This window comes from Mus musculus, chromosome 1 (assembly GCF_000001635.26).
Source record: "Mus musculus strain C57BL/6J chromosome 1, GRCm38.p6 C57BL/6J".
Taxonomy (NCBI): Eukaryota; Metazoa; Chordata; class Mammalia; order Rodentia; family Muridae; genus Mus; species Mus musculus.
In genome coordinates, this window is record NC_000067.6 from 12,966,567 (window position 1) to 12,992,996 (window position 26,430).

General features: G+C 44.8%; 1 protein-coding gene across 9 annotated transcripts in view; it reads right to left on the reverse strand.

The window, feature by feature from the left end:
- The window catches only part of Slco5a1 (solute carrier organic anion transporter family, member 5A1), a 126,248-nt gene extending 100,018 nt beyond the window's left edge, over positions 1–26,230 (reverse strand). For 2 of the 9 annotated variants that reach the window (XM_030253982.1, XM_006495518.4), the window contains exons 1-2: positions 25,962–26,206; positions 23,014–24,397 (exon numbers count right to left, since the gene is read on the reverse strand). Coding sequence is in view for 5 of the 9 variants with exons in the window: in XM_011238380.3 (XP_011236682.1) it covers positions 23,014–23,929 (916 nt within the window). In the remaining 4 variants the exon portion in view is untranslated. Of the gene's footprint in view, positions 1–23,013; positions 25,615–25,659; positions 25,910–25,961 lie in introns of those variants that run through there. The other 7 variants (XM_011238380.3, XM_030253983.1, XM_030253984.1 and 4 more) reach the window with 7 other exon arrangements.
- Positions 26,231–26,430: the final 200 nt, after the last annotated feature.

The following is a 26,430-nucleotide window of genomic DNA, read 5'->3' on the forward strand; positions in this document are numbered from 1 at the left end:
GACTGGGTAGAAGACTGTAAGAGCCAAAAGACCAGGAAGTCTGCTCTGAGATTGTATCTCTTGGAAATAAGAGAGCTTTACCTTGGTACTTCAATAATATGGCTGCCTAAACAGCGCCTGAACAATGACACCAGCAACAGACAGACATGCTGATGCTAAAGAGGGAAATCTCATGGAACCACAGCCCTACACAAAGAGCTACAGGCAACTAACACTTACTAAATGACAGAGACTTAGTCCTCTCCAGGAATGAGCCCCTGACTGGTTATCCAATACCAAGTGCATAGCCCTGAAATCATATACAGAGAAGCAACACTAAATGGACTCAATGGGTTGTACTTACAGACTTATGCATTTATACATATATACACTATAACAAAGAAAAGGAAGTCGTGAATCTGAGAGGAAGCTAGGAGAGCCTACATGCAAGGAGGAGGAAGGGAGAAAGAAAAGGGAAGGAGTAACAATGTAATTGATTTTAATTAAAATACATATACATATACAAAAGGCAAGAGAGCCCTGTGAACTGGTAAAATCTGGGCTAATCTGGGATGGTAGATGGGTGTGTAAAGGAGATTTAGAAGAAAGTGCAAAACTTTGTAAGTTATGAAACCAAGAAGTCACATGACTTATCCTTATCATCTTTTGTTTTATTTGTTCTTTATCTAGAGTAATGTACACACAAAATCCCCAATATATGTCCCATTTTTTTCTACCTCCACTTTAAATTTTGTTTTTATCCGTGTCTGTGTGTGTGTGTGTCTGTGTGTGTGTGTGCGTGTGTCTGTGTGTGTCTGTGTGTAGGGGTGTGTGTGTGTGTGTGTGTGTGTGTGTGTGTGTAGAACTGAAGTTCACTTTAAGCATCTTTCTTGTAACTCTTCATGTTAGATTTTGAGACAGAGAACCCAGAGCTCTCCCATCAATGAGATTCACTCTTGCTCAGGATGCCTCCAGCCCTGATAGTGAGGAGGACAAGGCTGTGCAAATCTCAGCAAATGAGAAGTAGAGGCAAGAAAGGCTCGAGTGTTAGGCTTTCTCTTTCCCTCCTCTGGAATGGCGCTGGCCTCCTTCTGGTCAGATCTCTCCTGCTTAGATAACCCTCTTGGGTGATTTTTACTTAATCTGCCCAGCACTTCTCAAGCTAATCCAGTTGATGGAGACAGAACTCAGACCTGTGAGCCATTCTGACTCCAGTTATCTGTGTAAGCCACCCTTGCCCCCTCAAGTTCCAACCACATTTTGAATGTGATTCTATCGCCAATATCCCTTATGATGCAGACTGTCAACTAAAGCTGCCTTAAATTTAAGTCACTAACAACTATCCCTGTGTCCTCCTCCTTCCCCATCTGTAGTAGAAGCAAACAAGGCAAGAAAAGACCAAGTTAAAGTAACTCCCAGCTGGTAAAACACTGACATCCAAGAGTTTTACTATTTTTTATTTTGTCTAATATTGTTTTTATGCTTTCAAAAAATTCCTCAGAGATCACTGGGTGTGGTCCCAGCGCTGATAGGTGGAGGTAGAAGATCAGATGGTGGTGGAAGATCAGGTGTTCAGGGTTGTCCTTAGCTACACAGTGAGTTTGAGGCCAGCCTTGGCTACATGAGACCCTAAACCACCCCCTCCCCAGCATTAAGGAAAGAAAAGGAAAAAAGAAAGTCTGTAGGAAGCACAGTGGAAAATGATAAATGCCACTGCTATGAGCATTGCTGTTTGTATTCAGGTCGGCTCTGAGTTTCATGAGATTGGAAATCTGTGTTACAACATTTTCCCACATGGTTTCATCACCAAAGAACATAGTCATAATAATTTCTTATTTTCTTTACCAGCAATCTTATGATCTAGAGTTCCATACCCGCTGACAGATTTTATTTTAATTACTTGTCCGAGAAGTATCCATTTGCAAGCAACAAATAATCTCCATGGAGATATCTGATGTGTGTGCTTTTATGCACCCCTCCCAGTGTTTCCTCTGTAGCGTAGCTAACTCAAAGCCACAAAGAGATGAAAAATATCAGTGGTCATTGTTCATAGTGCCCTGAGGGTCCACAAGGAGCAGGGCGAACATGAAGCCTAAGTCCAAAGTACCGAAACCTCAGAACACAGCCCCAAACCTAGAGTAAGTAGCCCTACAACCCCAGGATCTTGCTATTCCCCTTGTCACCCAGGTCTCTTAAATAGCACATCCCATAATATTGAGCCACTAGATCAAAATTTTCCCCCATAGATTTCAAAGAACATGGGTCTCTGAGGTGGTTGAGGGACTAAAAATTTTATGGTCATACTAGTTTGAGAAAAGTAAATATCTTAGTGTTCTCCAGTAGACTGAAGTGATGTCAGTATAACAGTGATGCTAGCTTAGATGAGGGGTGTCCACACAGCTCCCGGTACAATGATCTTAAGAAGGGTTGGGGGCTGGCGAGATGGCTCAGAGGTTAAGAGCACTGGCTGCTCCTCCAGAAATCCTGAGTTCAATTCCCAGCAACCACATGGTGATTCACAGTCATGTATAAGGAGATGCTCTTCTGGCATACAGGCATCCATGCAGACAGAGCACTCATACATAAAATACATAAATAAATAAGTTTTTAAAAACTTGTTGGGACAGTGATGAGGGGGAGTGGAAGGATTTTAAGTCATGTGGGGCATGGTCCTCAGAGGAGGTCTACACAGATCTGTGGGACCCCAGGCTCCTTCTGGCTTTCTGACTCACACACACTCCCAAAGTGACTCTGTCCACCAAGGGTGACAAGCCAAGGACATCCTTGCCTGAGCCATGCTGTGTGACTTTTCACCCACTAAAACTGTCAGTTAAATTGAAAAATAATCATCTCTAAATTATCCAGTGTTGAGTATTTTATGATAGACTAATACAACAGGCTAAATAAAATTTTTAATAGACTTAATACACGTGGATGAATAAAAACTGGCTGATAATGAAACCAGCATTTCATTAACTTATTGGCCAGGTGACTGTTTATAAGAGTGGGTCTTATTCTTTTGTTGCCTTCTCTGTCCCCTCTTCTGCCACTTCAAGATTAGACTCCTTTCTGCTGAGCTCAAACATACGCAAGGCTGTGTGGCTTCAGGCTCACTGACCAAGCCAGAGCCAAGAGGACTTACTTCCTCCATGAGCTCTTCCCTGGCCTCTACTCTCTCTACAAAGTGTCTCCTTGGATTTCTTTCCTTCATAACCTCCCCTGCTGAACACAGCTCCACGTGCCTGTTCTCATGTTGTGAGTTTGAGTGCAGAAAAGAGAAAATAGTGTTAGCAAAATAAAAACAAACCCCATTTCCTAGAAAACTTTAAAATTCAGCACACTTTAAATTTTGACAAAATTCTCCTTAACCTCACATACACATTTACCATCTGACAAATGCCCTTGTCCTGAGACATCTTCAGGATAACACAGACACCAATTGTAAAATTCCGTTGTGTGTGAGCAAGTCTCTTCTGCTACTCTAAACATCTGACGGAGGAAGGAGCAAATTTCTAGTTTCATTAGTCCTAGGATTATCATATAGCAAACCCACTGGGCCCTGCCAATAGAAAGAACGCTTGAATTAGCACAAAACATCTCACTGAGAATTAATCAGCTGCCCAGCTACCCCCAAACACTCGAGGGCCAGTTTACCATCTGCTACAAGAACAACAAGAACAACAAAATGTATATTACCCAAGAACAATTAAAGTTTAAAAAGGGCTATGTTCCTCCAAAATAAGAAACATTCACAGCACACACACACACACACACACACACACACACACACACCTTAAATACATGGACACAATGTTTCTCATCATAACCAATCATTTGGTTATATTTCCGTGGATATCACAGAAAACTCTGGTAGAGTAACTGGAGAACAATGCAGGGTCACTTTTGCTTATTTTCATTTTCTGTCAACTGCAAATTAGCAATGGGCCAATCTTTTATTCTCCTTTTTACTGGAAGACACCAAATACATGTTATAACAAGCCATCATGTCTTCTGGGGCATTCTATACCCTGGCTTGAGTACAGGCTGAGCGGGCCCGGTAAATCCTATTTTCAGCCTCTTCCCCCAGTTCTCATCACTTGACCTCCTGGCTCAACTCCACTCCTCAGTCTAGGTGGCCCTGAGGAGCAGCAACTGCCTTCCAGGCAGCACGGCTCCTTCCCTCTGGGAACTTCCACAGCATCCAGCAGCAGGCCTGGCCACCAGCCTGCGTTGCATGGTCCTCCTACCCTGTGCACTTCACATCCTTGAGTGCCTCTAATTGCAAAAAAGGATAGTAGGACCCAGATCCTTCTTCATCCTCTCCCTCCAGCACTCCAAAACAGGAAACACATCCTAGAAAGGGTTGACAGAAGGGTGAACTCGCCATGATTGTGTCTGACAGGATCCTATGGGGTGGGGTCCTGATCCCAGCAAAAATGAGAAAGCAAGCTGGTGGCCAGCATTCATCTCTTTCTGCTCCCTCATTACAGACACCACGTGACCAGGCACCTCGGACTCTAGCTGCCATGCTTTTCCCACCATGATCATCTGTGCCCTCAAACTGTGAGGCCTTCTTAAGTGACTTGTTGTCAAGTATCATGTCACAGTGAAAGCAAACAGGTAAGATGGGGTAATAAGCCTATCATTGTGTCTGTGTGTGCAGGAGAGACACACATGTGGGCGCACGTACAAGAGAGAGAGAGAGAGACATGCATTAGACAACTCAGGCTGGCCTCATCCTGCTCCGCCTCTCCCAGCTTCCCAAATCCTGAGCTTACTGGCTGTGTTGGCTTACTTAACTGGAGAGGAAGAAATCTGAGTGAGCATTGTGAAGACAACCTTGCCATGAAGGGATACTGACAGGTCAGAAATCAGGGAAGAGCAGGGATAATGGTTAGAAGATGCACTAGCTCCTTGAGGAAGTAGGTCACATACCAGCTGGTATTTAAGATTGCCCAGGTCTCCCTCCATGTGTCTTTTGGGGGTACTCTGGGTTTCCAAGTTTAGAGATTAAAATTTCCAAAAAGTACACAATACAACCAGACCAAAAAGCAAGCCATCTTTTGATAGGTCCTAAGATCTCTACCTTAAAAATCAGCCAAGTAGAGGATTCCCCTGTATCTTCTGAATGTGTTTCCTGATGTCTTCTCTGAGTGCCTTCCTCAAGGCACAAGCTGCTCAGAGTGGGGGAAAAAATGTTACTTGTTTCACAGCTGTTAGCACTCTGGGGCAGGAGGCTCCTCTCAACATCAGGGAGGAGCAAAGGGGCCAGACTGCAACAAAAGCAAAGCATCACTGCCAATCACGAGCTCTTCATCAGACTCAAACACACACCGGCACCAGGCACCATGCTTCTAGGCTCCACTGCCTTAGAGGCGGCAAGTCCTTCATCATGTACAGCTTCCAAGAATAAATGTAGCCAGTGCACCCGGAGTTCAGCTCAATTGATGAAGTATGTGCCTGCCACACAGGTATGAGGATCTGCCTGATCCCCTGCACCCGCATCATCATCATCATCAACCATAGTGGCACATGATAATCCCAGCATGGGAGTTGGGAACATGTTGGTATCTGATACTCACTGGCCAGCCAACCTTATTTGGGAAGTCCATAGACCCTGTGGGAGGATTTATCTCAAAAAACAAAGTAGATGGCTTCGCAAAATAACACCTGAGGTTGACTTCTGACCTCCTGTGGTGGTTTGAACATGCTTGGTCAATGGGTAGTGGTCTTATTAAAGGAGATGTGTCACTGTGGAATAGGCTTTGAGATCTTAGTACTCAAGCACCACCAGTGTGGAAGAAACCCTCCTCCTGGCTGCCTGCAGAAAGAAGTCTCCTTCTCGATCCCTGTAGGATCAAGATGTAGACTCTCAGTTCCTTCGCCAGCACCATGCCTGCCTGAATGCTGCCATGCTTCCTGCTGCTTCGATAAACGGGCTAAACCTCTGAAACTGTAAGCAGTACCAATTAAATATTTGCCTTTATAAGAGTTGCCTCAGTAATGGTGACTCTTCACAGCAATAAAACACTAAAACATCTTCATCTGAATGCACACACATATGCACAGACACAAACATGCAGACATAAACATGTAAGTAATTAAATAAGGATAGATACATAGATAGATAGGTGATAGATAAATGATAGATAGATGCATAGATACGTAGATAATAAATAGATACATAGATATATAGATAAATACATAGATGATAGATAGATGATAGATACACACATAGATACATATATATGTAGACACATAGATGATAGATAGATAGATAGATACATACATACATACATACATACATACGTAGATGGATAGATGATAGACACATAGATAGATAGATAGATAGATAGATAGATAGATAGATAGATAGATAATAGACACATAGATAGATACTAGATAGATAGATGATAGATAGATAGATAGATAGATAGATAGATAGATAGATAGATAGATAGATAGATGTCAAAAAGCAGGTGTTAACTGCTTCTCATGAATGACAGTTGTCATTCTGGTCAGCCTTTACAGAAGTATTTGGGCATAAAAAGTGCTTTGAGTAAGTTAGTGGTAGCGTGCCTGCCTGACATATGAGAGTACTTCACTTCCAGCCCAAGGTTTGCCCAAATACGAGGAGGTTGCTGTGAGTGCCTGAGAGTGCCAAGAGCCATTGCTTGGAATCTTTTCAGGGATCCTAAGCTTGGTGACTGGATTTCCACATGGCGGTGTGAGCTGTGCTCCCACACCCCCCACAGTCCTTGTTAGCATTATCCAGGTCACATGGAAAAAGGAGAAAGAGAATACATACATGGACCATTGTCCCCTGAAGCATACACTGAGTTTCAAAAGATTATTCATGTCTAGCCGCACCTTCCCACTACTAAACTGCTAGCAACCAATCTTTTTAAAGTGCAGCTTGAAGCAAGAGAGAATTGCTGAAATACACACAGGAGCACAAAAAAAGCCTCTCATGGGCAAGTCCCAGCAGCTAAACTGTGTTCACAAAGGCGCTGCTCCCAGCTTCCCCTAGACACCCCAGGAGGAAGAAACAAGATGAAGCTCTGACCTCAGGGCTCACATGGGGCTTTCCTCAACCCTGAGATCCCAAGAGAAAAGCTTTGTTGTTATCATATTATTTCTTAAACTACTCAGTCTACTAAATATGTACAAAATCAACTAAAACTAGAAAGAAGGCAGAAGTACAAGGAAAAAGCTGTGCACTTAAGCTTTCACAATGACAAGCTCAGTAGACATAAAGCTCCAAAATGGGGCTCACAAGATGAGTAAGAGCACTTGCTGTCAAGCCTGGGGCCTGAGTTTAAATTCTCAGCACTACAGAGAAAACAGACATAAATACCTGCAACCACAGCACTGTCGAGGTAGATCAGTAGAGTGTGCTGGCCAGTAACCTAGCTCTGGGTTCAGTGAGAGTCACCACCTCAAGAAAATAAGGCAAGAGAGTGTGGTACAGTAAGATGCCGGACATCCTCTTCTGGATTCCACATGTCAACAAATGGGCACCTGCCCCCCCAACACACATGTATTTACACCACACACACACACACACACACACACACACACACACACACACACAAATGTATTTTGCTTCCCAAAACAACTTACAATGCTCATGGTAGCAGCGTTACAAGCCAAAACCCCAACACCTGCACCAGAAATAAAGTCCCTCCCATCATCCAAACAGTCCATAGTGGCTTCCCATCATGCAGCATGCTTGCTGAGAAGTTTAAGCCTGGTCCACAGCAGGAGTTGAAGACCAGAGGTCCACAGCACATGAGTGTCAGAAATGCAGAAGCTGGAATGCGAACCTTGTGCCAGGTGAATGCAGAATTAGAGACAAAGCCATGCACATTCCTTCAAAGGGAATTGTTTTCTGCCTTGGTTTTATAGGATGGTGGTCTCCATCATCTGGGAAGATAGCATAGATAACACATTATATTTTCAGTGGGAGTGTGCCCCTTCTAAATTAGTTTGACCGGGGCAGAGGGCAAAAGTTTACATTTTAAAGGATATTTATCAAGTAATTATGATTCACACGCATTTACGAATCCTCCAGTGGCTGGTGATATTGCTCAGTTGGTACTGTGCTTGCCTAGCATACACAAAGCACTAGATTTGATACCAGCACCACATAAATGAGGTATGTTAGTCCATGTCTTTAATCCCAGCACTCACGTGGCAGAGGCAAGAGGATCCGAATCTCAAGGTCATACTCAGCCACATAGAGAATTTGAGGCCAGCCTGGATGTTGGAACTCTTTGGGAAGGATTAAGACTGTGGCCTTGTTGGAGGAGGTGTGTCACTGGGAAGTGGGCTTTGAGGTTCTAAAAGCCCACTCTATTCCCAATTATCCCTGTGCTGCTCTCTCTCTCTCTTTCTCTGTCTTTCTGTCTCTGTCTTTCTCTACATCTCTCTGTATGTCTTTCTGTCTCTTTCTCTATGTGTCTCCCTGTCTCTCTCTCTCTGTCTCTCTCACTCTTTCTCTCCCTGTGTGTGTGTGTGTGTGTGTGAGAGAGAGAGAGAGAGAGAGAGAGAGAGAGAGAGAGATGTGTGTCCTACTTCCAGATAAAGATATGAGCTCTCAGCTGTTATACCAGCACCATGCCTGCCTGCCTGTTCCTTGTACTGATGTGAAATAACCTCACCCTCTGGAGCACCAAGCCCTTTTAAACTCTTTTTTCTCTAAGTTTTCTTGCTCATGGTCTCTTTACAGCAATAACAGCCAGCCTGACTCCTAAAGCAGGCAAAACCCCATCTTAAAACTTATTTCAATTCTGATTTTAACAACAGTAAGATTAAAAATGTGTCCATTAAGGAGAAATGATACTCCATGAACTGAGCCTTTGACACAGCTGTTCTCTATGTGGAGAAAACATAGCTAATCGAGACAGCATGCACAAGACGCACATAAGTACAGGTCACTGCTAAGCCCATTGCCAAACTGCCAACTCATTCTTTTTTTGGTTTTTGCAGACAGGGTTGGTTTCTCCGTGTTGCTCTGGTTGTCCTGGAACTCATTCTGTAGACCAGTCTAGTCTTGAACGGAGAGATCGCCTATGGCTTGCAGCCTGCCTTACCCTCCCAAGTGCTAGGATTAAAAAAAAAAGGCGTGGTGTGCCACCACCACCTGGCAAATTAATTTTTTAAAAGAAACTAATAAAAAAAAGAAGAAACTAATGAGTTTTTAAATGATATGGACTCTAAAATGTATACCTAATGAAAATTCCCAACAAAAGAGATGAAAGATTGGATGGTAATGTTGAAAATAAAGTATTTAGCCATTTTAGGGGGAAATGGGGTTTTTATTGGGTAACTACATTGGCAGACTGTCACCTAAGACAGTAGTTGGCAGTGGCCTCCTAGGGTGTGCTATGAAACAGTAATTCAGATTGATTCACATATGAGTCCTCAGAAGACTCTAAATCAGTAGGAGTAAATTAAAGCAAAGGGTATAATCAACCGGTAATGTCCGAGGAGGTACAGGAGATCGCCGTGGGAGCCCTCAGAGTCAGCAGTAAGACTAAACTGTGGCTTTGATAAAAAGGATTAACAGCCCTCAAATTAAAATCCCAGACGATGAAGAAAAGGAGGAAACTCGAAAATGAAAGAGCCGGTCATTATAAGAGTTTGTGATTGGCAAGAAATAAAGGCCTAGATGGAACTTTAGTGAATGGACACACTCCTGGAAGCTATACACAGAGTGTGATTGTGAATTGTCTTAGCTAAAGGAACCCATACCAAAGCAACGAACCTAATTCACATTCCATGTATAGTTATTTATGTGTATGTTATTTACTTATATTGATAAGAAGTTCCCCTTTCTATCTGAAATATGTACTCTCGGTTTTCATTTTTGACTATTGGTTTTTCTCAAAAGGCAAATGTGTAGAAGTTCAGAAATGAGCAAGCATACTCTAAAATTAGGTGTTTAAAGAAAACATGCCATAATCGCCTTATAACGTTTTAATAATTCAGGTGGGTTGACAATTCATTTAAAAGTGTCTGGAAATATAGCGACACCAAAGAGAAATGGAACGTTTAAATCTCTTTAGCCTAAAACATCGTCCACCAAAGGCAGTATGACAATGCTTGCTACAGAATCTGGGGGTTGTTTTTGTTTGTTTTTCTGAGAAACTATCTTGCTATGTACCCCAGACTGGCCTTGCCCTCAAGAACGTCCTGCCTCAGCTTCCTAAGAAGCAAAGACATGTGACACCTTGCCCAGATCTTGCATGGGAACTTTAAAATGTGAAGGACGACAAGCAAGCTAACCAAATGTGGACAACCTTGCCAAACCGTGAGAAAGACATAGAATCACCTGAGTCACTTACAGCGAGTCCGGTCGGGATGGTGAAAGGCCCTGCTTCCCCAGTGTAATTACGGTAGCATAGGTATAATACACGTTGATTATTATTATTATTATGTACTGAGATAACAGCCACTGACCCAGACTGGGGGCAGGGGGAATGCATTACAGTCTTGTATCTGGGCTTGGGGTTATTTCTGCAGCTGGGTGGGTGAGCCTGGCTCCTCTTTCAAACAGAGCCATAAGTTGAGGACAAGGCCAGAACAGTGTGGTGGAGGACTGACTCACAAGCTGTTCAGGCCCCGATCACAGACTCATTTACACGTGCTCTGCCTGATCCAGTGAGTTCACTAGCCACGGGCGCAAGACGACCCTGACTGAGGACCATAGCTGCCCATGTTGAAGCACCTGTGTGTGCTTTTTCCTATCTGAAATCCAGACCAGGCAAGGGTACACCAGTGTCCTAGTCCCAGTGAATTTCAGAGAGCTGGAAGAGGTCACACACAGTAGTACTGGCCTAGCTATAGGTGATGGCAATAGAGATTAAAGTCAGCAGTCTAGAAAAGTCGCTAGTGAGATCTGAGGGAACCGGCTCCTGAAATCCAGACACCCAGCTGAGAGCAGGAACTGAAGCCCTGGGCAATGAGCATAGGGGAGACGCATCGGGCAAAGCATGTTGGTAGAAAATTTACGGTAGGAAGGGTAGACTGGAAAGAACCTGGGAGACAGATGAAAGGTGTTGCTGCAGTCAGATGTGTAGAGGCCAGAAGCTGGTGGCGTCTGTACCAGGAAAGAAAACAAAAAATGTCTCTTGAGTTGTATGTGAGGCGGAATGACCAAGGGTTACCCCAACATAGATCATTTGGATCACTGATGAACATCATCTCAGAGAGCACTCTCAGCATTCTCCGTATACCTTAGGAAAGGACTTACACAGAAAAATTAAGTAATGTGGCCCAGAGTCCCTTGACTTGCCATGCAAACTCTGAATGGAGCACCATGACATGGCAAACTCAATAACATTAGACAGGGGAGGCATGAGAGGACTTGACAGTAACTCATAAGCTGTGATCCTGGAGATGGTTTGGAGCACCCAGAAAGTGTCCCATAGCCATTTTCCCCTCTGTTTTTCAGTTTTTGGTTTTTGTTTTGTTTTTGTTTGTTTGTTTGGTTGGTTTGGTTTGGTTTGGTTTGGTTTGGTTTTGTCTTGTCTTGGTTTGGTTTTGGTTTTGGTTTTGGTTTTGGTTTTGGTTTTGGTTTTGGTTTTGGTTTTGGTTTTTTTGTTAGTTTTTGGTTTGGTTTGGTTTGGTTTGGTTTGGTTTGGTTTGGTTTGGTTTGGTTTGGTTTTTGGCCTCTACTCCCTCAGCTCCCAGACACCCACATTCTTACACACAGACATGTGCCTTTGTAAGTGGAACCAGAAGGCTCAGCCTGTCCCCAGGGCCCTGTTTGCCACTTTGTATTGTCAGTCCCACCTTCCCACTTAAGACAAAGCTCATGAGTTAATATACCATCCAGTAGACTACCTGTGAGATCAAAGGCCCATCCCAGAAACCACAAAAACTGACTAGAGACCCAGTCATAGATATTTAAATGTGGTATAAGATAGAAAAGAAATAAGAACAGCCTGTGAGTTTTTGTATTTAGGAATGTCTCCCTGTGATCCTTAGCAATTAAACTTGATTATAGGCAACAGCTCACATTCATAATTGTCTGAAGCCCTTAGCAAGAACATCTCTTCCTAGGAAGCTATTTATAATCTGTCTTTACTTTATAGAAAGGATATCAGCAATCACCCCTAACATAGGGTAGTAGATCCCAGGCATCACTAGGGGTGGTGTGATGGATACCTGCAGAGAGCACCTTGATGGACAAAAGCCTCACATTCTGTCCCTTCTGGCCCAGGGCCAGTCCAAAACACAGGTTCACTCAATGCCAATGCACTGTGAGGCAAGCACCCAGTTCAAAGAAACCAGTTGTCCCCTGGCAGCTGTAACAGAGCTCACAGCGCTCTCCGCCAAGCAGAGGCTTCTTGTGTTTCTACATCTTACTCCTGTGTGAAGCTCACCTATGTGTTTATCTGCATATGCACGTGAGGAAGGAGAATGGGACTACGCATGTGGCGATCAGAGGACAACTGGCAGAAATTCCTTCTCTCCTTCCTCTATATGGATCCGAGATTAAACTCAGGTCATCAGACTTGGTGCTGTCTGTCACCTTCACTACTGGGCCAACTTGCTGCCTCTAATTTTTTTCCTCTGGGTCTTCAATCACTTGCCAGGCCTAGCCTTGTCTTATGTCATTCACATATCTTAACATCCGAGGGCAGATTACTACCCATGTATTTACCGGGCAGAGAGAGATTATGGCCTCTGTCCCCCATTAAACCTGGCCAGGACAGAGCTGGCCTTGATTCAAACCCAGGCAGCTAAGTCACACCAAACACAAGGGACGAGTACCTTACATCTGCCTCATTAGGATCTATAGCACAGTAGGTGTGGGAGAAATGGAGAATAGAGTTCTGCCTCAAATTCAGTTTTACCCACTTACAAATGTCCAAACTGAAACCCAACGTATCACGTGACTGGCTGGAGTCCACATAGCCGACAATCACTTCAATCATTCGGCTAATGCTGCCAAAGAAATCATCAGACTAGACTGCAAACTCCTCATGGATCAGGAACCCATCCCAGGGTTAATTTTAGAAGCGGCACACAGTACTTCCCACTGTCCCCACTCAGATCTTACAAAACCACAGACTAGATTAGAAGGTGACTGAGGAAAAAAGCCAAACTGCCAAAAGGTTACATAATGTGGTCAGTCATGGACCTGAATACAGTCAGTTTCTGTCAAATTACAAATTACCTATGCATAGCTGACCACTGCCACTGAACTGAATGACCAACAAAGGTCACGTCCTAAATAAACCATTCCCAAGGTGCAGTGAGCCTCACAGAAATGTGGGGGGAGGGGGGTATGGGTGTATGTCCCACCAGAATCCTTGTGGGGGTCCTGAGGGCCTCTCTCTAGCAATGGTCACTCTAAGGCTACCAGGAAGAACATTCTATACCCAGAACCCTGAGCCCAGTGACTCAGAAAAGTGCTGTCACTGGTGTTTATATGTACCCGGGTGCACGTGCAAACCAGAGACTCAGCTTGGGTGTTATTTCCCACTCTCATTGGCCTGGAGTGCACCACTTAAACTAAGGTTGCTGGCCAACACGCAGCAGGCATGACGTGTCCCTCCTCAGTGGCGGTCACCATGTGCTGCTTATTTGGTTTTTTTGCTTTGTTTTTTTCTTTAGCAAGGCTATGCTCATGCTTGCAAGGTAAGCGCTTCACCTACTAAGCTTTCACCACAGTCCTGCCACTATTAAAGCTTTCCTTTAGTTGCTGCTGCCCTTCCCTAGTCATAACTAAAGGAATCAAAATGCATTTCTCTTTGAATGTTTTACAAGATGGGAAAAAAAGAATGCTAGAGGAAAAGAGTTTCAGAACCATTATTCTAAGACTCTTCTTTTTCTTCTGCGTTTGTTTTTCTTTTCTTTTGTTCTTTTAACTTTAGACTTTCCCAAGGGTGGTTTATCAGATGTCTCTCTCTAAAAGTTTTTACATCTGTTTAAAAGTTGCTGTTCTCTTCCATCATAAGGAAAGCCATTAAAATGCAGTTCAAATTAGGACACAGGAGAAATTAAACATATTCAATATAAGCATATTTCTAAGCAAATATCTTCTGCCTAATAATAAAAAGACACTTCCAGATCAGGACTCCTGCTCGGTCAATATACAAAATTGATTTTAAATTGGTTAACAAGCAGAACGTTCAAGATCTGGGATTCATTCCACCCAATCATGCTCATTGGAACACCTCCCCTTTTCTTACTCAAATAAAGACATCTTAAAACATCTCTGACCTTCATCAGAATTCAAGTTTGGAAATACAAGAAAATACCTAACAAGACCCAAACCTGATGCTATCATCATCAAAGCATCATAGCTAAAGAGTCTCCGATCCAAGAGCACCAGGGACAGTGCAACTCTATTTCAAGCCCTTGCCAATTACTTAATTTCATCTAGCTATAATATATTAATTACATGAGCATGCTCTTTACTTTTCAGAGAGAATAACCCACACCTGCCTTTCAATGTTATATTTGGTAACAGGGATTAGTGGTTTTGCAGGGTGAGAGTTTCACAAGGAATCACAACTCCCAGGAGGGGAAACAGTCTGAATTTACCATCAGGTGATACACAGCTGCTGGAAAAAGAGCCAAACGGAATGTCTGAGTCCTGAAGGACAGCTGTCACTCGGCAACTGTCCCTTGCAGCTCAAGCCACGTGGCTTGAAAAGTACTCAAAGGATATTAAGGAAAAGCAGGCTGCCTCCAAGTCCTTCAGACCAGAGTCCCAGGTTCTAAGAGGTGGGGATGGGGGCAGAGGGATTGTAAGCTAAATGTTTTTGGTATTTGGGCTTAGTTTGGTTTGAAGGCACTAGAGAATTTAAGGGGTAACGGCAAACAGTTATTTTAACTCCCTCCCTTGTGAATGTTGAAAAGCCAGACGTCTGATATTCATGGTTCCTTTCTCAGGTCACAGCCCCTGCAGCTTCATGTGAAGGTGCAATTCTGATAGTTTTTGGGTGACTTTGAACCCATGAGTTGACCCTGATTTCTTCCACTACTAAATGAGCTATGGGTTGGTTAACTGCGATCCACAGCTCTTTTGTTTAAATAAAATGTACTGGCCACACATACACCAATGATGGCATGTTTTAAACACCAGCCCTTGTTAGACATCCCCCCTGGAGACTGTATCAGAGTTATTCTGTTGATGGTGCTCATTTGAGGTTTTGTTGTTTTGTTTTGTTTTTCCATAAACTAAGCATTCAGTTATTTTAAGAGAAATTCGGACTATTACCCCTCATTAAATCTATGCATCTCACATCCCCTCTGAGGGTCTGACTACTTAAGGGTGAACTCTCTTTAAATACTGAGTAGTTGCCTTATTGTTTTGCAGAATCCCTTGCCTGAATGTTTTCTTTAATTGAAGTCACCATCCCTAAAAGAGAGCTTAGAAATGAGGGATGCATTTCAACAGTTACAAACACACCAGACACACACACACACACACACACACACACACACACACACCAACATTACAGTATTCTCTACTCCAAGAATATGGTCCAGAAAGTCTAAAGCACCATAGAAATCATGAAAACCTTAATATTTTTGCATGCACTAACTATAAGCCACTACAGGGACTGGAAAGCACTTAAGAGCTCATACTGTTCTTGCAGAGGACCTGAGTTCAGTTCCCAGCACCCATTGCAGGTAGCTCACAATGTCCTTGTTGAAAGTCAGGACGTGTTCTACATGCCAGCCAGGGATATGAAGTGAGAGAGACCTTGCCTATAATACTAGTAACAACAATAATAAAAATAACAATAACAAATTGTGAGGAGAAGAAGACCACGACAAAAGGTTTCAGCGTTAAAAGTTTTGTGCTTTAGATGTGTGTGTTTCATTCAGAATACCCACAGAGGTTAGGTATAGTAAAGGACCAGGTGGAGGAGGGGGTCTTCCAAGAAAGGGAAAATGGAATTCAGTGTTATAAAGAAGTAGGGCTGGAGAGATGGCTCAGTGGTTAAGAGCACCGACTGCTCTTGCAAAGGTCCTGAGTTCAAATCCCAGCAACCACATGGTGGCTCACACCACCCGTAATGAGATCTGGTGCCATCTTCTGATGCGTCTGGAGACAGCTACAGTGTACTTACATATAATAAACAAATTTTGGGGCTGGAGTGAGTAGGGACCGAGCAAGCGGAGTTGACCGGAGCGAGCAGAGATCCTAAAAATTCAATTCCCAACAACCACATGAAGGCTCACAACCATCTGGTCAGCTACAGTATACCCATATACATAAAATAAATAAATAAATCTTTAAAAAAGAAAGAAAGAAAGGGAGGGCAGAATAGAAGAATTGAAGAGGCTGGGGGTGGGGAATAGGGTAGAGGAGAAACTATTGGAAGGGATAAAGAAAGTCCTTCTAAAAAGCCTTATGGAAATGTGCTATTATGGGAGCTTCCTAAAATACATGCATAAAATACATACATAAAATGAACTTAAACGGAGTCACCATATTGCGGGGGGGGGGGGGGGCAATACCTCCAATAATGTCATATGCTGTCAAATACAGCCCAGAGTTTTTCGTTTTGTTTTGTTTTGTTTTGTTTTGTTTTGTTTTGTTTTGTTTTGTTTAAGAGAGAAAAATGACCACGAAGTTGTGTCGGGAGGAAAGATAGGAAGGTCTGGGAGGAGCTGGAAGATGACAAAGAATGTGGTAGAAAAAATGTTGTATGAAATTCTCAATTTTAAAATAATCCTCTATCACACACTGTCTCTCAGCACAATAGAGTGTAGACCTACATGCAGCAGTGACAAGGCGGATCATCTCTGCTTCCTCTCTCCCTTGCTAGAAGACCTTCCTGTTTATATACTTCCTCTTCTTGATGCTTTTTCAGCCAGCAAGTTCGTCCTTTTTTGAGCCTATGACCTTTTTTATGACTATGACACAGAAGTCTGAGGACCCCAGGAAATCGTAGATAACCTGAAAGGTTTTTAACAAGTCTATCACTACTGACAATTCTCTGCTGGCTAACTCACTCAGGTGACTCCCTTTGGGGCACTGTAGCATATTTAGCAGCATCCGACTGTGGCCTAAACATCACTAAACACCAGTGAGACTCTTCCATGTTGTGACAATCAAAAGTGACTCCCAACTTTGTCGCATGTCCCTAGAAGACGAGTGAAGTCACCTCAATTGAAAACTACTGGTTTGAAATGAGCTAAAACCCTTGTAGTTTTCCACGGGAAAAGGGCTTCAGAACTGGCAATTCTTGATAGTTACAAAACTGCCTGAGCCAGGTAGCTATGGAATCCCTGTACTTTTGACTGTGGAATCCCCTACCTGGTTTTTTTCTGGCAATGAGAAACTGAAAACACATGGTCCCAGCACAAGCTACTACTGCAGGGACAAGGGACACAGCAGCACCTACTGGCATCTGCCTCAGGGTCCCAGAAAGACCCGTTGGAACAACCCCAGGCTGCCTCTCATGCTCTCTTCCTGAGTGCTTCCCTAAAATAAAACCTACTCTACAAAGTGTTTGTCTTCCTTCTGCAAACCCTTCCATCTCCTCCTCCTCCTCCTCCTCCTCCTCCTCCTCCTCCTCCTCCTCCTCCTCCTCTTCCTCCTCCTCCTCCTCTTCCTCCTCCTCCTCCTCCTCCTCCTCCTCTTCCTCCTCCTCCTCCTCCTCCTCCTCCTCCTCCTCCTTCTCCTCCTCCTCCTCCAGAAGGAATGCAAAACTTCCACACACACTTCAAAAGATGACCCTTAGAACTAGGGACAGCCATTAACCGACAGTGTGAGGAGGTCGCACACATCCCCAGGTGACTCTAACCTCCCAGAACTTGGAGTCTTCAGAATTTCTATACAAACAGTAATAATGACTTTTGAAAAGGCATTCAGGTTTGTAATCCATACATCGAGTCATTTGGTTTCTAGAAATTAACTACTTTAGACGGTGTACAAATTGAATTACACAGCTTTGGGCTTTGGAGGAATGGCCAATTTCACTAAAGACCTTGAGGTGTCTGAATTCCCTTCCTCTTATTGTTGAATGGTATCTCATTGTCTGTTTGCAAGACATTTTGTTTAGCTTCTCTCTTGCTGGTAGACATTGGTTTCCAACTCTAGCCTACTGTACAGTTTTTCACTGTCTGATCACTCTATCCTGTCTGCCCCTTGTTGTCCAAAACCTTATGCAATACAGACCTCACATGTATCTGCCCCATAGCCTCAACTTACTGTTTCTAGATTACCAGCAAAGAAAGAAGCAGCCCAGACAAAGAGCGTCTGTAACCTGGCCCTTGGGAGCTGTGGCAGGGGATCAGGAGTTGAAGGCCAGCCTTAGCCACATAAGACCTTGTCTCAAGACAATTAAAACAAGCAAAAGACAGAATCGAAGCAGAAAGTAGTTGTGGATGTGTTAGTGTTCCCCATCTGCAGCTGCACGGCTGGGTGAGCCTTCTCACACACAGACGGAAATGCAACTGTGGCAGAAGCCTCGGGAGGAGAGAGGGAGCGCTGCCCGCCTTGCTTCTGACATCCAAGCAGCATTGTGTGAGCTGAGCAGGATGTGTTTATGGACTTATGTATTTAGGAAGATACACGTGTGAAAATAGCAGTTTAAAAGCTCTGTGAATTTGAAAGAGCGAGAAATACCGAATCTAAAAAGAATATTCTCTTTACCAACAGGTGGGCTGAAAAAAATCAGCATGCACCCAGCCATTGACGTCTCCCCTAAGATCAGAAACTCATGCTATTCAACCCGACCCTGAAGGCATTTGTTTCTCAGCCTCGTGGTCTGATAACTTGCCATAGAGGCCCAAACCAACAAACACACCAGCATCCAAGCACAGCAGACAAATCCAGCCCCTGCTAGACACGCAGAAGACACAGGTGACCTAACACAGATTCGCTGTCCCCGGCATGTGGGGAGCTTTTGCACAGCCTCCTCCGAGCTCTTACCTGCCCCCTGTCCCTGACTGCCCCACACTGTTCCAGTGGATTTTCTCCATGAGCCTGAGTTTGTTTCCTGAAATTCCCTAATGTTCATTCTCTCACACACACTCATTGATGGTGGAGATTAGTTTTTCCATTTACTCAAGCTTTACACAAAGCCTACTTCCAAAACGATTTTGCATGGCCTACAAAGAGAAACACATTGTAAAGAGGACACAGGAATTTAAGGCAGAATTTTAAAATGACTCAAAAGTCTTCAGGGAAAATAAACTCCTACTCTGATGTTTCCCTTCTTGGCTCCTGCCCCTGCTTCCTCTGCTCCTCTTCAAGACATACAGGGGCATCAGTGCACCTCCTCTTGTTTTTGGGGGGTGAGAACACACCAAGGAAGTAAACTCTCAGCCTGGCTCATTCCTAGATCCCAGGTTGCTACAAGCTGCTGGGGGCTAGGGGAATAAGTCTGTTGACTTCTATCACTATTAAAATGTCCTTTGCCCAAAGTGTATGTGTATATTATATATACATATAATATACACACACACATATGTCACAGTAGTGGTGAAATGGGGCCATCACAAACCCCTTGTCACACTTAAAGAGCTTGTATTGCATTGCACAAGCCATAAGCGCCCTTCCTGGTGTACATTAAAGAGAAATAGTCATCCAAGGTTGACAAACAGAATCTTCTGATGGCGAGACATTGAGGCCTCATAAAAATGTAATTAGGAAATAGAACTGCTGAAATGCTGACCAAGACTTTCCTGTGTCCTGTTTTGAGGGGGTGATTCCCTACACAATCCTTTGATTTCTTGCACAATATTTCTTCCCTTTATCTGACTATTAAAGGAGAAGACACATACAGTAGTGAACTGTCATGTATGTCTCTCCTGCCTATGTCTTGGATGAGCTTGAGTTCTGCTTTGACAATGAATATTAATCATGAATGTCCTCCAAGTGTAAGGACAAGTAGCTTTTAAAGGGTTTCATTACACCTCCTTCACTGTGGTGAGGGGGGAAGCATGTGACAAAACGTGTGTGTGGAAGTCAGATGACAACTTTTAGGAGTAACTCTTCCTCCACAAAGTGAGTCCCAGAAATTAGACCTGGCAGCAGGTGCCTCTAACCACTAAACAATCTTGCCAGCTCCACCATTGACTATTCTAGAAATGCATCCATTCTTTCTATCTCCATTTGGTGTCCATTTTTTCTCCTTTCCCTGTGGTGTGTGTATATATATATATATATATATATATATATATATATATATATATATATATTTCCAACATAGTATCACACACACATACACCACACTCTGAGATAAATTTACAAACCATGGGCTAGTTTCCTACCCAACTTATTGCTCATACTGACAAAGTTTTCTCTATACTCAAAGCCAACACTAAGGCTATATCCTCACAGTGGAGTCAGAGTTGTTAGTGGGTAGAAGCCCCACTGTCGAATCTGTGACTTCATTTCTTCTTCAGTTAGACCCTCGGATGCTATCATGGAGCCTTGCCAAGATGAAGGTGCACAGTTACATCCCCATCCATTATACTGGTGTTTTAATGTTACTTCAGATATTTGCTCCTGCCCCCAGTTTCTAAGGGGCTATCTGGCATTAGGTTTGTTGTTGCTATTTTCTGGAAAGACTGACTAGGAAGGTCAGAAAAGAGAGGAAGGAGATGGATAACGCAGACAACAGCTTTGTGAAGAAATAACATGAGGTGTTTTCCCCTCATTACTCACTGGAAAGGAATCCCTACATTCTGACTGGGTAACATTGCTTGTAGTCTGGAAAACACTAGTCTCCTGATCGTAATTCGTTCAGAAAGAACCTATAAAGCCCATTTGAAAGGGTTTGATCAGGCGTGTTGGTATGTGCCTGTTACCTTAGCACCCAAGAAGTTGAGGCAAAAGTATTGAAAGTTCAAAGCCAGCCTAGACTACAAACTTAATGAATCCTAGCCAGCCTGGGTTCCACTGTGAGCCTCTTTCTAAGAAAAAAAATCTTGTATTGATTACTAAAATTAATTTAATGTAAGTCAGAATTATGGTGGAGTTTCCTTAAAAAATGTATCCTAAGGCAGTCATCAATTTATAATTATTTCAAAAAAGTCAAAAGGTCAACTTCACACACACACACACACAGGTTGAGGTATTTTCTCCATTATGAAAGCTACAATGGCAAATGGCCAAATGTAATTATATTAATAAATGACCTTTGAGGAATTCCTGAGTTTAACATTAGTAATTATAAAAGAATTCGGGTGGCAATTGAAATTTGAATTTGGAAAGGTGTTTGACAATATTAGGAACTAGTTCTTAACTTTCTTACCATGTGGATACATCTGTCAGTATGGAAAAGAATGCATTTATTTGTTTCCCTGTTTGTTTACCTACTTACTGGTAGTTCTAGAGAGCAATTCCAGAGCATCTTTCATGAGGCAAGTACTCTACAGCTCAGCTACATTCCAATCCCAGAATACCCTTATTTCTAGAAGAGGCACAATGAAGCTTAGTGGTACCTACACACTTAGCTTAGCTCTCCATGTCAAATATATACACACATATTGGGGAGATGCTAGTAAGCTCCCCACATCAAATATACACACACATACGGAGATTCTTTTAAGCATGACAAAGTGGAGTTTTTGTTGTTGTTTGAGACAGTATCTACCATGTAGCCCTGGTTGGCCTAGTACTCGCCATGTAGCCCAGGGTGACCTTAAAAACCATAGCAATGCTCTTACCTCACCCTTCCTAGTGCTGGAATTACAGGTATTGGCCACCATACACAGTTGATAAAATAAGGAATTATTAAGTCTAGTGAGTGGGTATATTGATACTTATTTTACCATTTGTGCGTATATTTACTAACAAAGTTAAGTTAGTAACTCCAAGGGCAGTGGGTAAACTAAAGACAAAGTACAGCCCTTCTAAGCTGACCATCTTCTTCACTCTCTTGGAAAATCTCATTCAGACATCAAGGAATCTACCAACACATAGCTAAGAAGTTACTAAACAGCCACATAGGTGAGCTCCTTGGTGAATTCTAAGCCAGGAACGAAAGAGAGAGAAAGAGAGAGACAGAGAGAGAGAGAGAGAGAGAGAGAGAGAGAGAGAGAGAGAGAGAGAAGACAACATCCAAGGTTGTCCTGTGGTGTACACACAGATGTATACACACACACACACACACACACACAGAGTGCCTTTAGGTGTTTTAAGTGTTAGGTGGACTCCAGCAAAACAGAACAGAGAGCAATTAACTGGTCTAACAACACTGATCCTTTCCAGGGGTTCAAAACCATCTTTTAGTGCACTTTAGAAGGAGCAATTACTAACTACAGAGAGATGCTGACAACCACCAAAGTTACATCTAGAAACTCGGTTAGCCCTGTGCATACCTGGCTGACCTCCCATGGATACCCGGAACTTATCCCAAACACCTCTGTCTGCTGTGCTCTTAAATGAAAGGCAAGGAATGAAACCCAAGAGCCTGTGTTCTTCAGAAGACAGTAATGAACTCTCACAAACTCCAGTAACTGAGGTCTTCTAAGCCCAATGAAAACAGCCTTGGATAAATCCATGGCCCATGCTGTTGCTTCCTCGTGGGCAGACATAACTTATTCATCTACTGTTTTTCAGGCTTTGTTGGTGCTGGGTGATCAGACATGTTCAGAATAGAGTTTGGAAGTGAAGTGACATAGCATATGTGGTCTGGCTACCCCATCATCTGCTTTTAGGGATGAGAAACAGATGTAACAATGCAAAGCAATGACTCAAAACTGCTGGTGAGCTCTCCTCCTTTCTGGTCATTTCTTGGAAAGAAAGCTTAGAAGATAAACTTGACAAATAGAGGTTCCCCAAAAGTGAACAACAAGAGGAACGGGCCCTGTGCTGTCCTATTTTTCAGCCTTTGTATTGGTGAGAAAAGACAACTGTGAAATTATTTCAAAGAGCTCTTTATCCCAAACTGAAAACATACTACACCAAAAGCAGGACTCAAAAGGAATGAACCATAATGCTTAATATACTTGAAAACACAAAAGGTTGTGTTCCTTTGTGACTGGGGAAGAAAAAGAATGTCACTGTGAGCCAACTACATGCCTGAGAATTCCAAGTCTTACCTAGGTACAAGGATGCATTGTCTTTCTTGACGTTGTCATCTAAATAGGTTGGTCCCAGGGTGTAAATCGGTGTAGAGCCCATTCCAATGAGAACCTGTGCACAAACGAATAAAGCCACGTAGATCCAGTGACTATTTCCTCCCGAGTCCTTGGGACAGGGAGGAGGCTCCAAGATGGCTGTGGAGTTGCCATTCTGACAAAGGCCATCGTTGGAGGCCGAAGCGTTCAACTCTTGGATTTGATAGGGGGGTGAGATAAAGTGAGGTAAAGCGAAGAGCGCAGCCCCGATGGCAATAAGAAGTCCACCCACTGCCAGCCATAGGGGCCTTCGCCCACGGCCACCAAAGTAGCTGACGAACACCACCACCACCAGGTTTCCTATATCAAAGCAGCTGACCAGCAGCCCTGACTCAGAACTCTTCAAGCTATAGCGCCTTTCGATGGTGGTGATGACACTGCTCAGGTACCCAGAGACCATTAACGCCTGGATGAAAGTCAGAAAACACATGCACACTAAGAAGCAGCGAGAATCCGTAAGGACCACGTAGAGACACCTTCTCTCCTGGAGTGTGGCCAAAGTGGAAGATACTGACACAGTTTTGCTGGGGTCCATCCTGTGGTTACAGTCCATGAGTTCCGTTGTAGTGCCTGCCGAAGTGGATGGAGCAGAAGGGCTGGGGACTATCAAGTTCCGTCCTAGATGCGTCTCCTGGCGACCTGGAGCTTCATTGCAACCCAAGGCCAGTTTGCCATCTGCATTCCCAGCACTGAAATTCTGCCGGCAGGAGGCGCTGTGCAGGACCGGTAAACTCTTAGACCTGAAGGACTCTGACTCGCACTTCTCTTGGACAGCTCCAACCGAAGACGGTGCCTCTAGCTGCTGTTGGGCCCGAGACTGCGCATCCCCTTCGTCCATGGCTCTTAAAATGTGATCGCTGATTCCATATAAGGCCTCCGGCACTTTTCATCCACCTGAACGAGGGGCTGATGCCCGGCCCACTCAGTCGTCTCCTCCTGAGACCCGGGCTGGGGATGGCAGAGCCTGGAAGCAAAACATCTCAGCAGCAGGGAGGTGCCCAGAGCATCCTGACCCGAGGCACAACAAGAAGCCACCTTGTACCGGGGGAGGTAAAGGTCCACGCGGTCCTTCGAGGAGTCCTGCTTGGTGTCCACTCTCAGGGATAGCTCGCGGTAGGCGCTTTGCGCGTCCGGTGCTCATCCCCTCCGCCGCCGCCTCTCAGACGGTGGCCAGAAGCTAGAGCGACCTGGGCCCAGTGTGGGGTCTCTTAGCGCAACTGTCCGAACAACATCCCACTTTGTGGCTCCAGGGGTGTTCGGTGCCCACCGCAAGGCTTGTGACACACAGGGTCGTGAAGCTGCCGACCTGTAAAGCAGAGAATTGATGGTCAGAGGGACGGATGCACTTGGGGCTGGCAACCCGGGGTCCGGTGACTAGTGCTAAGTAACCTCGTGGACCCCAGAGGGACCGAGGTGCTAGCCAGGAGCTGAACCGTGCAGGAGGGACCTGCAGAGACTGCAGCCTCAAGTCCCGGAACAATGAGCAGCAGGCGGTCCGCCAAGACTCTCGCTCATTGTCTGCGGCGGGCCTGCCCCCGCCCCGCCCCTTTTGCCTTAAACAGTGCGTTTGCTTTTATATGTTAATAATTATCAGCCTGGCAGCTCTGACTCAGAAGGCAGTGTCTTTTATTCGAGTGAACTAATAGCAACCTTCTGGTACTCCTACTCCATGACTCAAAATAGAAGATTCCCAGAAGAACAAAGGAAAGTTTTTTTTTTCCTTTTACAAGCACACAATACATTCCTGGTCTCAAATTTTAAAATACATTTTTAAGCGGTAGAAAGAAAACTACGTGTAGAAATATGTGTGCACACTTGTACACTGGCACGTGTGCGCGACGAGATGTGAATGCGTCCGCTCCATCAAACACCTACTTAAAGTCAAAGACAGCGCGTGGGGGGAGGGGATCAACATGCTTGCGTGGTTATTCTCTACACTAAAAATAGCCCCTTGCCGGAAAGAACTATATTCAATTACAAGTAACGAGGGCATTCGAGGCTGTGGCCCACGTTAAGTCCCAGAGCGCAAGGTTGAGCGAAACCGAAAATCAATTTGCTTTGCAAATGGTTGAGTGAAGCCACACCAAACAAAGAGACGCTGGCAAGCTGGCACAGCGTGCGCGGGGAGCCCACCGAAACGGCTCAACACAGGCACGCCGGCCCGGAGGTGTGCTATTTGCCAAGCACACCCTGAGAGCGTGAGGTGTGCGAAGGCCTGAAGTATAACACACACACACACACACACACACACACACACACACACACACACACGAGTTCACTTTGTGCGAGCCAGCGCTTGGTTTGAATTCAGCGAGCGCTAATACAGGTGCGCCTCCGCTGTAAACCCCATCCCTAATCTTGGGGAACCCTATACTCCTCCTGCCCCGGCGGCGAAGTGCACCAGATGGGAGGCATTGGGGTTCTGCTGCGTTGGGTTTCGTTCTGAGCTTTTGTGATGCTGCTGCGAAAAGAAAAAAGATGAGAGAGGCGGCTACAACATCTCCCAGTATTGTTCAGGACCGGACTGCCAGTGGCTTGCAAGCCGGCACTTGGGCTCCGCCCGCTCACCCCTGCGCCTTCCCGGGGAACTCCACCCGTGGCTGCACGCCGAGCTGGGGAATCCCGGCGTCGGAGCCCCTGGCTGAGGGAGCAGCCGCATCGCGACGCAGACTCGCATGGGATGGACACGCGGATCCCCGCCCCGAGCTCTCGGAACCAACGCGGAATCCTAGGGACATCCCCTCCGCGCGCGCGCACGCACACACACACACACACACACACACACACACACACACACACAGCCGGTGGGAGGACAGAACCGCCAGGCACAGCTCGCCGCTCTGCTAGGCGCACAAGCTTTCGCAACTCACTAGCGAGGGTGACGACCAATCTGCCGGGCTGGGAGAGGATCAGCCGCTGTAGGACGGCAGCGGTGGGGGAAGATGGGCCAGCCGCCTGCGGAGACCGTCTCGGTCCCGCCGCCGAGAAATCAGGGAGTGAGACTGCGAGTCGAGCTGGCTAACTCTTCCCCCAACCTCTGGCCTGTCACCCAAGCCTCTTCTCCCCAGGCAGACACACACGCACAGAGACGCGCCAGGACCGGAGCAGCAGAGGGCGCAGGCGCGCGGGCAGCCACCCAGCCCAGCCCTCAGGCAACCAGCCACCCCGCTGCCCTTCATCTGTACAGTGGGAAGACGAACCGCACTGAAGCCCCAAGGGTGCGGGTGTCTTTAAGTCACCAAGGTGGACAGAAAGACCATCTCATGTGAAATACTTCTATTGGCTTCTACCATGTTCACCACACACCATGTCTTTTCTACCATAGCAGATTCTGGGGAC